This window comes from Callorhinchus milii, unplaced genomic scaffold (genome assembly GCF_018977255.1).
Source record: "Callorhinchus milii isolate IMCB2004 unplaced genomic scaffold, IMCB_Cmil_1.0 Scaffold8, whole genome shotgun sequence".
NCBI lineage: Eukaryota > Metazoa > Chordata > Chondrichthyes > Chimaeriformes > Callorhinchidae > Callorhinchus > Callorhinchus milii.
Window position 1 is genome coordinate 4,549,944 of NW_024704749.1, and position 15,638 is coordinate 4,565,581.

At 44.4% G+C, this 15,638-nt stretch overlaps 1 protein-coding gene across 1 annotated transcript; it reads right to left on the minus strand.

Moving 5' to 3' along the window:
* Positions 1–1,460: 1,460 nt before the first annotated feature.
* cunh12orf43 (chromosome unknown C12orf43 homolog) lies at positions 1,461–13,146 on the minus strand. Its single transcript, XM_042337533.1, has 6 exons — positions 13,009–13,146; positions 11,723–11,777; positions 11,139–11,237; positions 8,359–8,441; positions 7,719–7,809; positions 1,461–2,283 (listed from the first exon to the last, which is right to left on the minus strand). The coding sequence occupies exons 1-6, from the start codon at positions 13,109–13,111 to the stop codon at positions 1,800–1,802; spliced, it is 915 nt and encodes a 304-aa protein (XP_042193467.1). The 5' UTR covers positions 13,112–13,146; the 3' UTR covers positions 1,461–1,799.
* Positions 13,147–15,638: the final 2,492 nt, after the last annotated feature.

Below are 15,638 nucleotides of genomic sequence, written 5' to 3' on the forward strand. Positions count from 1 at the left end.
CATCTGAACCCATCGATGTGCCGTAGCAATTATTAATAAGACTGCATTCGATATAGAATCATAGAATATTACAGCACAGGAGGAGGCCATTCGGCCCATCGTACCTGCGCCAGCTCTTTGGAAGAGCTGTTCAATCAGTCCCACTCCCCCGCTCTTTCTCCCACATATATGTTGAAATGTCTCAAAGTGCTAAAAAAAGTTATTGTGAACTGTAGAGACTTATATGTATGCAAACAAGTCAGTTCAACTGCACCTGCTGTGTTTCTCACTCGCTCCCTCTCAAACACACACACACATACATACATGGCCAATTTTTGGGGGCAAAATTGGACAAAGGAGACATATTGACCTAGACTGATCTATTCAAAATAATAGATAATAATAAATTTGCAGTTGATAAAGCACCTCATCGTTTGGTCGACCTGTCACAAAGTGCTTCACAGAATTTATTGTAAAGTGTAGCGCCTATAAAGGGAAGAAAATATGCACAAAATAATGCCTAACTCAGCCATCAGACCAGGCAGATTGGAGTTCAATTTTCCATCTGAAGAACAGTATCTCCAACAATGCAGCGTTCCTCAGTACCTCATAACACAATAATAATCCTTGCATTTGGTATAGCATCTTTCATGTCGGGAGGACGTCTCAAAGTGCTTCATGGGATTTATTGCAAAGTGTGTGTACTTTATGTGTTTTGTAGGTGAACATATTCAGTATGAATACTAATAATCCTTGCATTTGATATACAGCTTTCTCACGTCTTTGAGGTGTCTCAAAGCAAATCACAGAATAAATGGTAAAGTGGAGTGACTGTGTATTTTGTGGTGCGAAATGTTTTATATATTTTTATATTTTATACATATATATACACACACACACACACATACATGGTGTTTAAACAGCACAGACAGGGAAGAGGAATTTGAACCATGGTTATTAGATTTACTGAAAGCTGTTTTCAAACTGTGTTTAAGTTTGTTTGCCAGAAAAAAAAATCGCTACAGCATTTTAATCGCCCAGGTTCAAAATGTTGGCACCCATCGGGAATTTCGGCATTAAAAATTAATGACAAAACATCTGTTCGAATTCCCCCCCCCCCCCCTCCCGGGAAAAGGAACGAGCAATGTCAAACAATGGAGGCAATCGCAGTTTACGTTTCAAACATAAATCAAACCGAATGAAGTCTACACCAATGAAGAAAGAGGCCTCTTATCATTTCAGGCAGGTGAGTACGAGATGGATGAAACAATGAACTTCGCAGTCAGTAATCCCTCAAGTGACAGTCTATTATACACAGTTCAGCTGACTCAGCCGTGCCGCCTGTCTTAAGGAGTCAACTTGTTTCAAAGACAATTTCCCCAAGGGCGGGCGGGCGGGTCTGGCAGCACGGCAAGAACAGACGCTTCCTTATATAATAATAATAATTATCCTTGCCATTTGATATAGCTCCTTGTCACGTCATTCAAAGGGATTACTACCCCCGGAAATGATCCGCCAATCGACTAACAACTGATTTCCTATTTGCTGCAAGGTGAGCAGAGGCGCGTGGAGTGAGGAGACTTGCCTGAGGTTTCGCCCCGCCCCGGGAATCGAACCCTGGACCTCTCGCTTGTGAGGCGAGCTGGCTAGCCACTAGGTTAAAGGACTGTCTCGTTCCTTAGCTTCTCCGAGGCCTGGGGGTAAAAATATGGAATAAAAGGGAAAGAGACAGAGAGAGAGAGAGAGAAAAAAAAAAGACTTGGGAGAAGAAATCGACGGGGTTTCTTTCAAAACCACGAGCTGCAAAACCACTCTCCCCGTCAAGACTTATCCGGCAACTTGTGAGGTTTCTTTATGTTCCGCTTGAAATTCTCAGAGCTGTGTTCGTCGCTACTTTTCCGCTTGACCTTTTTACACTTTTTCTTGTGAAAAGGCTGCATGTCTGCTGCCCTCGGGTCAGCCTCTGCCACCTCGAAGTGTCGTTGCCCAACTCCATCGAGGCGTTGGCTTTGTTCAGGCCCATTTTTTCTGTGCTTTTTCTGTGGTTTTCCATTCCAGACGGAATCGGAATCGCGCTCCTCGGTCACTGGCTCAACACTGCTGCCATTGGCTAAATTATCCCCTCCCTCCGATTTCCTCTTCTTCTTTTTCTTTTGTTTCTTCCTTGTTTTGCCCTCGGGCTGCCCCGTGCCCGCCTCAAACTCTGCCCTCGGCTGGGCGCTGGGCAGAGCTGAGCTCTGCTTCAGTAAGTCGCTGCTCGAGACTGCCGCTTCCTTCAGTCGCTCCCACTCGCTGTCCGAATCACTGTAATGTCACACACGGCACAATTCAGAGTCAGAGGATCGATACCATAGCAATGCACGTCTCAAAGCGCTTCACAGGTTATATTGTAAAGTGAATTGACCGTGTAGTTTGCGGGCAAAACGCGGGGGCCAATTGCGCACGGCAGCGTCCCCACAAACAGTCGCGGATTGAGTGACCAATTTATCTTTTCTTTGTGCCATATCTGCATACGAGGCGAGACACAAGGTGAACTCGGTGGATCATTCTGAACTCTGGTGGAGGTTAAATTATTGACCTGAACTGAGCCATCTGTGAAAGCTCCTCAGTGAAACTAATCGTTTTATACTCAATGCCTAGCGATGAAATTCCAATAGCTGTGACCTGGTTTGTGATCTCAAGCTCTGTCACTGACCCGAGTGGCTCTGCTATTAATATAGTGTGAAGATTCCTAATTACAATCTGTCCGTATGATGGCTGCAGGAGGTTAGCAATGAGAAAATCACAACCACTCAGCTCTGGTCGTTTACATTAAAAACAGGCCGCCAAAGCCTTTCACAGCGCAACACCAATTAACCGTCAACGTGAAATAATAATCCTTGCGCTTGATATAGCTCCCGATCAAGTCGTCAAGATGTCTCAAAGCGCTTTTTTACTGTAAAGTTTAGTAACTGTACTTATCCACAAAATATACAGTCAATTTACTTTACAGTATATTCTGTGAGGCGCTTTGAGACGTCTCGAAGACGTGATAAGGCACTATATTAAATGCAAGGATTATTAATATTATTATTATTTGCAAGTGAACGTGGCAACTAATTAATGCTCAGCAATGTCCTACCAAACAGCCACAAAGTGAATGACCAAATTTTGGTCAGCGCAGCAAGAGAAACTCCCTTGTTTTCGAGTAGTGCGGTGAGATCTTTAATCTCAAACCTGAACAGGCAGACGGGTTTAATGTTTAATCCAAAGCACAGCACCTCCGACAACGCAGAGCTCCCCCAGTGCTGAACTGGTGCGTCAGCTTCGACAGTGCCAAAGCAAGGCTCGAACCAATATGGAATGAGAAAAAGCCCACTTCTTTCTTCCACAGAGAACTAGTGTTAATCCCATTATAAAAGTCACCTCAAACACCAGCACCTGGGATAGAGAATGGGAAAGGAGGAAGGAAATATATCTCGGTGCTTCCTGAATTCTCAAAGAAATCGAGCAAAATTCCCAGAATATTCATTTGGCCCCCAATATCCAAACCTGGTCTTCTCACCAAACCTAATTCGTCCATCTTCCCCCAATCCAATCAGTAGGATATACATCACCATGTCATGCGCACTATTTCACCCACAAAATATAGTCAATTCACTTTATAGTATATTGTGCGAAGTACTTTGAGATGTCTTGTATACGTGATAAGGCGCTGTATCAAACGCAAGGATTATTATTATGTGTTGGCTCAGGCCTTATTTCGGTGAAATAAAATGCAGCGTCCCAAGCAGAGCCCAGTATAGGCGATCTAACTGCATTTCAGCATTACCGACAGCTTATTACCACAGATCTCTCTTGTGGAAAAGCCTACAGAGGTTTTTCTGGCAAAGGGGAAAAAAAAATCTAGCAGGAAAATCAGCTCAATGCACAGACTGTGAATGCAGTGTATACTGCCACCTATCCATTAGAATCTAACATCACTGCTGTAGTCTACATCAGCCACATTTGTAAAATCATTGTGCTGCATACTTGAAAGTTATTTTGGGTTAAAAATTTAGGGCCCCTAAAATGTTACTCAACAACCATCCAAGTGAGGAGCTGGTGTGGGTATTAAAATGATGAGGCACAGGAAGAGGCCATTTTTCTCATATAGTCTGAAATGAATGGCCAAAAAGACAAAACAAATGTAATCTACAACAGCAACTTATATTTATACATCGTACTTTGATAACCAATAACAAAAGTCCATCATCCCGCTTATTACCTCAATCTGTAGAACTTGGTTTGCTTTAGTGAAAGGTTCTGATAGACTTTCCTGTAAGTTTTGCTGAGGCAGGTTTGGTGTTGCTGGTTAGTTGAGGACAGATGGTGATAGATAATATGTAAAATCCCTAATTTTACTTCTGCAAAGATACATGTATTTACAACAACATGCATTTACATAGCGCCTCTCACACAGGTTGGAGTCCCAGAGTGCATGACAGCTGGTGATCTAAGATCGGTCATTAAAACGAACAGGACTACAAGGTTCCTCTTTTCTGCTTTCTCTGATTCGAGCAGCTTTCACGGTTTCAGTATTTTGCACAAGTGCTTAAAAGCCAAGGGCTCGAGAGAGTAATAATTAGCACTGAGACTAATGGGTGTATCCAAAACACTTCATTATCATTTCATTTCACAACTCTGAAAGGCTTAGCAAATGATTAATGCTTTATACTCTGTAAATATCTTTATGGCCACCTTAATTTGTGGAATAATTGAAAGGTAATTTGCAGCCCACTCAATGCTTGTGGACTTTGTTTGATGTTTAGTGGATTGAGTTGTACAGAGCCTGAGTAACACAGCAAGGTAATAAGTGAGATGAAGGACTCTCATTGGTACGGCTTTCAAATTATCAAAGTGATGTGATAGAATATCTCAGCCACACAACGATCATAGTGCCTCTCCTGCTCTCTAGAATGAGGTGGCATCATGTTAACGGTGCCGTTTCTGCTTCTAGCAATACAGTGGAACTGCCGTGACAACACGCTGGTTGGAAGCCGTAAAATCGGAGGCATCCACCTGGACATGACCTTGGTTTAAAGTTTCAACCGAAGGGTGGCACCTTTAACAATGCAGCGCACTCCAAATATTTCACCCACAAAATATACAGTCAATTCACTTCACAGTATATTCTGTGAAGCGCTTTGAGACGTCTGAACGACGTGATAAGGTGGTATATCAAATGCAAGGATTATTATTATTATTATTAAGAACTACAATACGAGCTCAAAGTCCTGATGTGGGGCTTGAACTCACAACCCTCTGACTCTGAGCTGACAGTGCTACCAACCGAGCCAGGCTGGCACCCAATGAAGAAAACGGGAGTGAAATTTGACTCAAAACCATCTCTGTATGCACTTCGAGATGGTATACTATGTGGCAGGCGCATACAGTGCAGGTGCTACCAGTTTAAGTGAACTTCTTATTTACACTTAATTAAGTGCAGTAATGATATTGGAATTGTTGGTTCCCTTTTGCTATAATCACCAGTCAAAGTTCAGCGTGCAGGGACATCCAATGTGTATTCTGGCTGCACAGAGACCCAATTGAGTAGCAGAACCAAGGCACTGACCGTAACGAAGTCTGCTGCACAGACCTGCTGTTGCAGAGACTGCCTCTTTTAGCTTTTAAATAGCGCGCAGATCAACTTCACAACAGCTGTATGCATCGGTGCATGCTCAAGCATTCAGTTGTTTATTGTCAATCTCAACAGCAAATCGTGCACCATTTGTTACGTAATGGAACGGTGTCTAATATTAGTCCTCCACAAATAGTAGATCCCTGTGTTGCTTAGTGCTACTTTCCTCAGCGACTGGGTAGGGGCAGCTAACTTTTTTTTAATCTGCAAAGAGTAGGAAACATTCCTTGGTAACCTCTGATGGCATATTGTCATTGTGACCTTTGCCTACAAATACACAGTCACTGCAATTTAATATATATTCGTGAAATGCTTTGAGACGTCCTCCCGTTGTGAAAGGCTCTACATACGTCAAATGCAAGGGTTATTATTATTCTATTATTTGGGAAGGGATAAGTCACTTAACAGTGGCAGGCTCCCAAACACCTTAAGTTATTCAAAGAATCATGGAAATTACAGCACAGGAGGTTATTTGGCCTATCGATCGTCCTCGGGTGGTTGCGAGCACTCATTAAATTCAGTTGTTTATAGTCAATCTTAACAACTATAGGGTCTATCATGCATCTTTTGCTACACAATGCAAAATCCAGTATTAGTTCTCAGCACATAATAGACCGCTAATAATAATAATCCTTTCATTTGATACAGTGTCTTAACACATCGTTGAGATGTCTCAAAGCGCTTCACAGAATATACTGTAAGGTGAATTGACTGTGTATTTTGTGAGCGAAACATGGCAGCCAATTGCGCACAGCAGTGTCCCACGAGCAGCCGTGGATTGAGTGACCAAATTTTGAGGGTTTATTGTTACTCACCCCAGAAAGCGATCCGCTAAGAAAAGAAGTGAAAGGAAACTGCAAACTTTCAAGGTCTTGGGTTTGCAAAATGATTTAGCAACGGGGATTCTGAAAGATGAAAAGCCTTGCCTTCGAGCACAAGTCTGTTCACTTACGCTGTAAAAACCTTGAATTACTCCGGTCGGTGCTCAGTGCGGGTGAATTATAATTACAAATGTAATCAGTAAATTCCTACAGGCCACCTCTCGGGGATTCGCCTCAATGGTTTCGGGATTGATGCAGGGCCGTGAGAGAATGCAGATCATCTATTTGCAAAGATTGAATATCACCCCAGTTAGGCAGCTGCTTTAGGTGCAGTTGTCGACGGGAGCTGTCTGATATCGAAGGTTCAGAACTACCAATAAAAATTCATAACGTTACAGTGTTGGATTGGCTATTAACTAGTGGTAACAGCCTCTCTCCGTGACCAGGGCAAATCCTGTTAGGGCGACTATATACAAAAGAGAATTACAGTTTGCGTTTATACTCCCAGTGGAGCCGCAACAGGCTTGAAATCTTGAGGCTTTGTTAATTCCACTGGGCTTTGAAGTTCAAATCAGCTTCAAGGCTCCCGTTTCATTTTGCTTCTGTTTGCCCCTCGGGCACAGAGGTCCACTCTGGCCACAATCTTTATACTCCCTCGAGGATATCTCTTTGAAGCTCAATAGAAGACGACTTGAACCTGCACAGGGGCAGCAGCCAGCATTGCTTTTGTGACACTTAAAAGCTAGGAAGTCCGGAACCCAGCTCAAAACAAGCAAACGAGGTGGGGGCAGAGGGAACAAAAAAACTTTGATGATGGCTCTTATTTCATTCCTCTCCTTTACATTTTCTTTCTTGGACTCCCTTAATTGCAAGGCTGAAAGAGCTGATAGCCTTGGCCTGTGACATTCTCCCTCAATCGCTCCGCCTCACACTATCCTGCCTCAGCTTCAGCTCACGCCCCTCAAGCAAGACCTTCCGCTCTGATCGCTCCTATGGTCATCCCGAGAGGATGAGAGTTGTGATGCCGTGAAGGTCTGCTGTACCGTATATCAGTTTCCATTTTGTGCGCGTTATGAATTTACTGAAGGTTAAGCATCGTCACCAATGCAACACCCAGTGTTGTTCACGGGTTAACGGTAATGGTTACGGTCTCCCCTTCCTCTCCCCTGGCTTGTTGTCAAACTCCACCATTGTGAAGCGCTCTGGGACGCTACCCTGAGTGAAGGGCGCTATGTAAATGTAAGTTGTTGTTGGGTTACCTTGAACTGGGAGGGGGTTTCCACTTCACCAGAGCAGAGTCTTCTGGCTTCTCAAGATCTCCTGGCACAGATGTGGAAAACAACCGAAAGCCTGAAGAATAAATAAAAATATTACATTATATTAAACCCTTACATTTGGCATTTCACCCAAAGGAAATTTGGCTGAAATCATCAAGGAAACTCTGGAACATTCGTCCACTATCCCTTCGCTTTGCCCCGTCCTTCCCCCATTTTCAGGTCGCGCCTAAAGACCTTCCCATTTGTCTGTGCCTACGGTCACCTCCCTCCCTTCCCCAGCTCAGAGTCGTGCTCCGCCACTGTCAAGAGCTCTGGGGCACTATGTAAATGCAAGTTGTAGTTGTTGTACTGCCTTATCATATCGTTCAATGTCTCAAAATGCTTCACGGGATGCACTGTCAAGTGTAGTGACTGTGTATTTATAGGCGTGTGAACGCGGGAGTCTTAGAACCATAGAAATTTAAAGGCCATTCTGGATTAAATGTTAAAGTAAGCATTCATGGTTTTTGTTAACAAATATCAAAGTGCCATGTTGTTATTTGTGAACGGAGCGTCTTAATAATAATAATATCTTCAGGTAAAAGTATGTGTGAATCCAGGAAGTCGAGCATAATAAAGTTACCTGCTTCACCATCATCATCTTTACCACCATCTTCTTCCCGCTGCTGCGAAACATCTCCACCATGTTCTTTTACGGTTATCATACTGAAGAATAAAACGAGTGTTTTTTTAGGAATGTGGAGCAGTTACAGGTTAAGAAGCCCAGCACATGCTGGTAGCTCGGGTGCTTCACATGCCAAAGAGGATCAGATTCTAATAATTCCACAGGTCATGAATTTAACCTCTCTCTTGGGTAGTATTGCTTTACCAGTAACTGCAACTGAAACGCTGGCTGCTTATATCCGGTTACCTCTGCTGAACACAATATCACAAGGACAATCCAGAGGTGGAACACTAAGTCCTTATCTGGAGTGTACAAGGCAACACTTGTGGAAACCCATCACCGCACCAGTATCCAAACCAAACTGACAGTTCCACTCATACGTGCCCCACCAAAATTCTGTGTCTGAGATGGAAATATGCATTCGCTCCCCAGAGATGCAGCATGTTTACCGATTTCTGGAACATATTAGGAGCAGGTTGGCAAGAGTCAGGACTTGGGACCCCAGAGTGTGGGTTAGAATACTGCTGAAGAGATATTGGGAGGATTAGACCAAATGGCTAGTTGGTGCCAAGAGGCAACACAGAGAGGCTTGCTGTAGCAGCTCTCCTCCAGTCTCCCTATTGCAGGAGGATGTTTTCTACCGAGCCATGAAAGAAATCACGAGGACAAAGAAGAACAGATTAAAAAGAAGTTGTTAAAACACACACACATACAAACAGCAATAAAGAGGTAGTAAAAATTTATATAGCAATACCGCAAACAATGATTTATCAAACGTGCTCGGCTGAGTCTACCTTGGTTTATGGAGTACTGGTCTTGACATCTTAACAGTGAAAAACTTTTACGAGGTGGTGGGGGACAAAGAGGAAGAGTTTTCACAGAGAAGTGAAATGGATTTTCTTTTTTTAATATGGTAAGAAAACAGCATCAGCTTTTGGACTTAATACAATTATCCATTTTCTTCTCCTCACATTCTTTGCTCGTTTGTCTTTGTATACTCAGTTCCCCTCCTTAAGCGTATGCCCAGAGATCAAATTTACTTAAGAACATAAGAAATGCTAGACGATAAAAGACCGAGGTCCATCTAGTTCGCCTCCACCTTCCTGGCGGTCGCATGCACATACTGCTCAACCTACCTACGAACTATATCAAATTTAATTGGCTGCACATTTAATAATAATCCTTGCATTTGGTATAGCGCTTTATCACATCTTCGCGACGTCTCAAAGCCCTTCGCAGAATATACTGCAAAGTGAATCGACTGTATATTTTGTGAGCAAAATATACAGTCAATTCAACTGAAAGTTCTTTGCTCGCCTCTCACCAATTTCTACTCGCTCTTCAAATTGGATATCCAGATCTCGCAGGACAAAGGTTAGAGAATGCACCACATGACAATGAGTAAGGTCAGACAGTATAAACATGGTTCCTATCATCTGCTGCAGTAGCTGGTTTCTTTGGTGACGTGCTCCAAGTGAATTTTGTTATGCTCTGGCACCCTCTACTGGCTTCGAAATCAAGAGGATTTTACATTGACATTTTCTACATGTCCAACCGCAACACATAAAACTGGTTCCCAAAGATGGGAGTAGTTTTCAATCCCTGCGATACAAGCTACCCTGAGTGAGGGACGCGTTATATAAATGCAAGTTGTTGTTGTTGTTGTTGGGTACAGTATTCATCTTCAAATAAGCTCACTCAACAGTTAAGGGATTGCTTAGTGAGCACAGTTGTAAAAAGTAATGGTTAGGAACGTAGGAACGAACAGAACCAGAAACCAACAACTTGCATTTACACAGTGCCCTTCACGCGGGGTAGCGTCTTGGAACGCGCTTAACAGTGCGAAGCCTGACGACGAGCCGGGGAGAGGGGGGAGTTGACAGGCAAGGAGGTGGAGGGATTGAGGCAGTGTTCTAGAGTTTCGGGCGAAGAAGCTGATAGCACGGCCATTGATGAGGGGAGTGGAGGGGATGAGGGAATGGAGGGGATGAGGGATGTGCAGAAGGCCAGGGACAGTTGAGCGGGTAGAGGAGTGGGGAGTCGGGTGTAAGCAGGTCAGAGAGGTAGGGAAGGACCTTTATGGTCCATTTATTTAATTTAAAATTTTTAAAAGAGTAATAAAATTCCGACACTACTCTTCCTCGCATCATTCCCTTCAATTGAATTATTTGCCAAATAGCTATCCAATTCCCTTCTGAATTCACTGAGATAATTGGACATCACTTAAGTAGTCTATTCAACATCTCTCTGTAAAATAGTGAAATCTAAACTGGCTTATCACGTTCTCTCTTCTGAGTTTAAACCCGTGTCCCCTTTTTGACCATTTTAAACATACTATTAGGGTTCAGTTTATTTAAGATGTTTAAATAATTTTCACCTACAAAACACACAGGGAGTTTCTGCCGGTTGCCCTGGCCAACAATCCCCCCCAAAAATTGGTCATTCGTTTCATGGCCGTTTGTGGGACACTGCTATGGTGAACTAAAAATAAAACCAGTCATTGCATTTTACAGTATATCCTGTGAAGCGCTTTGAGGCATCCTCCCTACATGAAAGGCACTAAACCAAGTGTAAGGATTATTATTAGAATATTTCTTCCATTTGAAAGGAAGGAAATACTTAAACATGTTGTTAGCAATATTTTGCAAGTACAAATAGTTTAAATTAATTAATGGATTAATGGAGAGACATTTGCATACAGCTTACAAACACAGCTTAAGAATGAGCGCTCTCCATACCTGTCCAACAAAGCACCCAGCTTTTTTGCAACGTGAGACCGGAATTCTGGAGTCGTTTGCAACTCATTCCCATCGTGTTCGTGATCATCTGCTTTTTGCCTGTAAGTGAGGACAAAAGATATTCTAAAATTGACTGTAAGTGAATAGATACTGAGCCATAATGAAATAATTAGTGTTGCCTATAGATACAAGTCTTGCCAAATCCAGGCTTACAATTGAGATCTTTGCTCTTAAACTCTGTGCTCCTCTTGGCAAGACAACGGAACCCCCAAATCATCATTTGGCTCATGCTCTACTTATCTAACATCACTGCTGCTGTCCGCCAATGCCACTCAATTATGCCCTAAATTTCAATGCTTCACTTCTTACAGTGCACATTAAAAAAAATACTGTGTTGCTTACACAACATGTTCTAACATTCACAGTGATGAGAGAAGCTTATATTTCAGTCAGTCAAGGAGTCTAAATCCAAAATAAAACATGAACATGAATGAAGAATCTCCAAGGGGGAAAAAAAATCCTGCATTGTGAACCTTCAGAATGGTTTTATTTGTTAGCGACATGTTAACAACTTTAACACATACCTGAAACTTGGCCGTTTTGATGTTGGTTTATGATTCTCATTTTTCTTGGTCCCTTCTGCAATAACAACAAATGTTCAAGAAACAACCTTTTAATAATCATACAGGGTACAGAATCATACAGAGGAAACAGATTTTTTTCTAAAGTAAATACTTGGACAAAGTATATTTTTATGGAAACTTTTAAGCTCCTCAGTACTGTAATAATGCTTCAAAACACACACAAGTTTCAGTAGCTATACAAAGAAATTAGTCACAACACAAATCTCGATTAAAAGAATAATTTTTTAAACCAGTGTTTAGAATGAAAAGTGGTTGCACACAGTTCACGTTCATTCAACGATGAGAGCCTGGAAGCAGATTAACGTTTGGTTGACTGAAATATAAGCTTCTCTCATCACTGTGAATGATAAGAACATGTTGTGTAAACAACACAGTATTTTTTTTAATGAGTATTTTATTGAGCGACTTTTCTTTTTGGTCAGCCGGGTGTCTGACACATGCAGAAACCCATCACCGTGCTTAACGGCATCCAAACCAAACTGAGAATTCCAGGCACTCTCCTGGATGCATCCCATTTACCTAATTCCGGACGCAGGTTGGATAGAGCCAAGGCTTGGCTACCCAGAGTTGGGGTAACTGCTGGAGTCTAACCAGCTAAAACCGCATGTGCCATCGATATCACTGTCCAGCAAGCTTTCCCACTGCTCGTCCAGCTAGGACCACCCTACCCGTTAGGACCACCCTACCCGTTAGGACCACCCTACCCGTTAGGACCACCCTACCCGTTAGGACCACCCTACCCGTTAGGACCACCCTACCCGTTAGGCTTGCAGGGTGGACAGGAACTGAGCGGGAGGATTCCCTGCCCTCCCAGTGACTGCTCTGCCCTTTCCAATGCCGATGAGCCGGGCCAGGCCGCCATCAGCGGTGAGCGCCCTGGTATCCTGCGGACCCTCCTGTGCTACAGAGACCACCACGGGGGGGGGGGGGGGGGGGGGGCTCGATTCCGACATTCCGTTGCCAAACACGTCACCTTGGAGCCAATTCAACTGCAAGGAAACCCCCCGCTTTATAGTGAGAAGGGTGAGAGGGGATAGTCGGATGGATGGTCACTTGGTGGTGGGGGGATGGTACTGGAGGGGTCGGCGAGGCCAATGGCCGCTGCGGCACAACACGATGAGGCGGTGTGAGAGTGTGAGGGGTTCCAGGCCGCGCTGCTGTGAGGCTGCGGCCTCGGGCCCAGGCGCTCGAGCAGAATCTGACCCGAGGCCGCAGCCTCCACCTACCGCTGTGACCCGGAGCAGTGAAGCGCCCAAAGTCCCAGGCCGCCTCCTTCAGCCTCGACAGCTCCTCGGCGCCGTCAGAGTCGGAATCGCTGGGCGCCGCCATCTTGGCCGCCTTTTCCCCACCTCCTCACTCTCTCGCGCGCGTGCGCAAAAGAGGGCAACGCCACGCCTTGTGGGAGTTGTAGTCGGGCGCGTGACGTCAGGCCGGGGGTGGGGGGGAGAGGGAACGGGACGAAGGTTGCGGAACTACGAAGACCACAATGCCTTTCGAAGGGTGGCGTGGTGGCGGGGAAGGAGGACGGAAAAAAACATCGCGCGTCATACGTCGCACGTCACGTGAGTGCACGCACGGACGGCTCGTCATCACCCGGTCAACGCCCCCCCCCCCCGCCCCGCCCTCCCACTCCATAGCAACCAACACGGGCCCGACTTGCCTTGGCAACAGCAGCATCTCCCCCCCCCCCCCAACCCCACCCCCGACCCCACTCAGGCGTCTGATGAAAGGCCATTGACCTGAAACGTTCCCGCGCTCTCCTCTCTCCGTAGATGCTGCCTGACCTGCTGCGCGTGGCCGGCGTCGGGCGGTGGCGGCTCAGCTGACATGACACGAGGCCACCACCACCACCACCACAACGACGACGACGACGACAGCAACAACAACTTGCATTTGCACAGCGCCCCTCACGTGGGGTAGCGTCCCCCCCGGGAGTGGGGGTGGGGCGGGGGTGGGGGGGGGGGGGGGTAGCTTAACGTCGGGCGAACAGCAGGCGACGGGAGCCGAGAGCTGAAAGGTGGGGTGAGCTGAGTTACCTGCGCGCGAGCGGCTGACGCTTTGCACTTGAGGCAGCGCCTTGTCAGGCGGTCGAGGCGTCCCAAAGTGCTGACTGACCGTCGAGTGGATTGACTGTGGGTATCAACCTTTCTCCCTCGTTCAGCATCCCATCACGGCTCCCTGAAGCGCCATGAGACATTATTCTACGTGAAGGATGCTGTGAGTATATATATATATACACACACACACGCACAAGTTGCTGTTGTTGTGACATTATTTGTCATATTATTTCTCAAAAACAATCGTGTTTTTTTGTTCGTGTGTTAAACCCTAACCAACTTATGTCCTTTTTTTAAATGCAGAACAGTGCCGAAAGAGAAGTTCCGGCACAATGTCTACCAAACTGGCGTCTTTCCTTTACATTATCAAGCCACCTCTTAACCAGGCCGCCCACAAAATACACGGTCGATTCACTTTAGAATATATTTCATGAAGCGCTTTGAGACAGCTCAAAGATGTGACCAGGCACTATATCAAATACAAGGATTATTATTATATTATTATCCAGTGCCCAGCCTCAGCCAACCTTCCCAGTAACCTGCTCCAGGACCCTCTGTGGGAGGAAATACTTAATAATAATATATTATTAATTATCGAGGAAATACTTCCCCAGTGTTTGTTCTCCACTTGCCCTTCATAGCTTTAAACTTATTCCCTTTAGCCTTGCAGCCTTGATGTGTAGGATGAAACAGTTCCATTAAGCCTCTAAGCTACATTTTACTAAATTAGGCAATATACTTAAGGAATCAGAGATAATTCCATTCCACACATGGGCTTTAAGCCTTTGGCTCACTATAGTTTCTCCTGTATGGCTACACACAATAACATTTCTATATGGCTACACACAATAAAATCCGAGCACTAAAATAAGCAAAATCAACAGGCGCAAATAATTATTGCGAATAAAATAATAGTATGCTATATATCACCAGTGATAAAGAAGTGTTTAAAAATATTGTTATCTACGGACCAAAATGGTAAATACAAGGCATGGCAGAATACTTGCCGATAATAATAATAATCCTTGCATTTGATATAGAGTCTTATCAAGTCATTGAGACGTCTCAAAGCACTTCACAGCATATATTGCAAAGTGGATTGACTGTATATTTTGTGGGTGAAATGCAGCAGCTAATTGCGCACAGAAGTGTCCCAAATTATTACGTGGGACCAAATTATTATTTTTTGAAGGGATTATTACCTTGTGTGTGTGTGTGGGGAGGGTGTGGGAGATAGTACTTGCTTCACCCACAAAATATACAATCAATTCACTTTACAATTCTGTGAAGCGCTTTGAGACGTCTCGAAGATGTGAGAAGGAGCTATAACAAATGCAAGGTCCATTATTATTACTCTAGCAAGTTATATCCAGTAGTATAGTACTCGATAGGACTTTGGCTCACAGAGTTGTGGACATGCCCTGGATTACTATAAACCTGCCTTGGACTCTATAAATCCTCTCCCACCCCACCCCACCACACACACAAACACCAACCCCTTAAAAGCTAAAATAGTAACAACAAACGTGTCTGTCACAGGGTAAATTTAGAGAACCAGTGTGTATGTGTCAGAAGAGAGAGAGAGAGAGAGAGACAGACACACACACACTGGAGTTGGGAAGCCAGAATAGATCTGCAAATGGGAAGTTAAAGAAAATGACATTGAACGTATCACGTGAAAACAAGAGGAGGCAAGAATGCCATTTAAAACTAATTCTGCCAGGCTTTACAACCAGCTGTGTGTGTGTGGGGGGGTGATGATGATGATGATGATGATTCACATACCCTGGTGCTGTGTA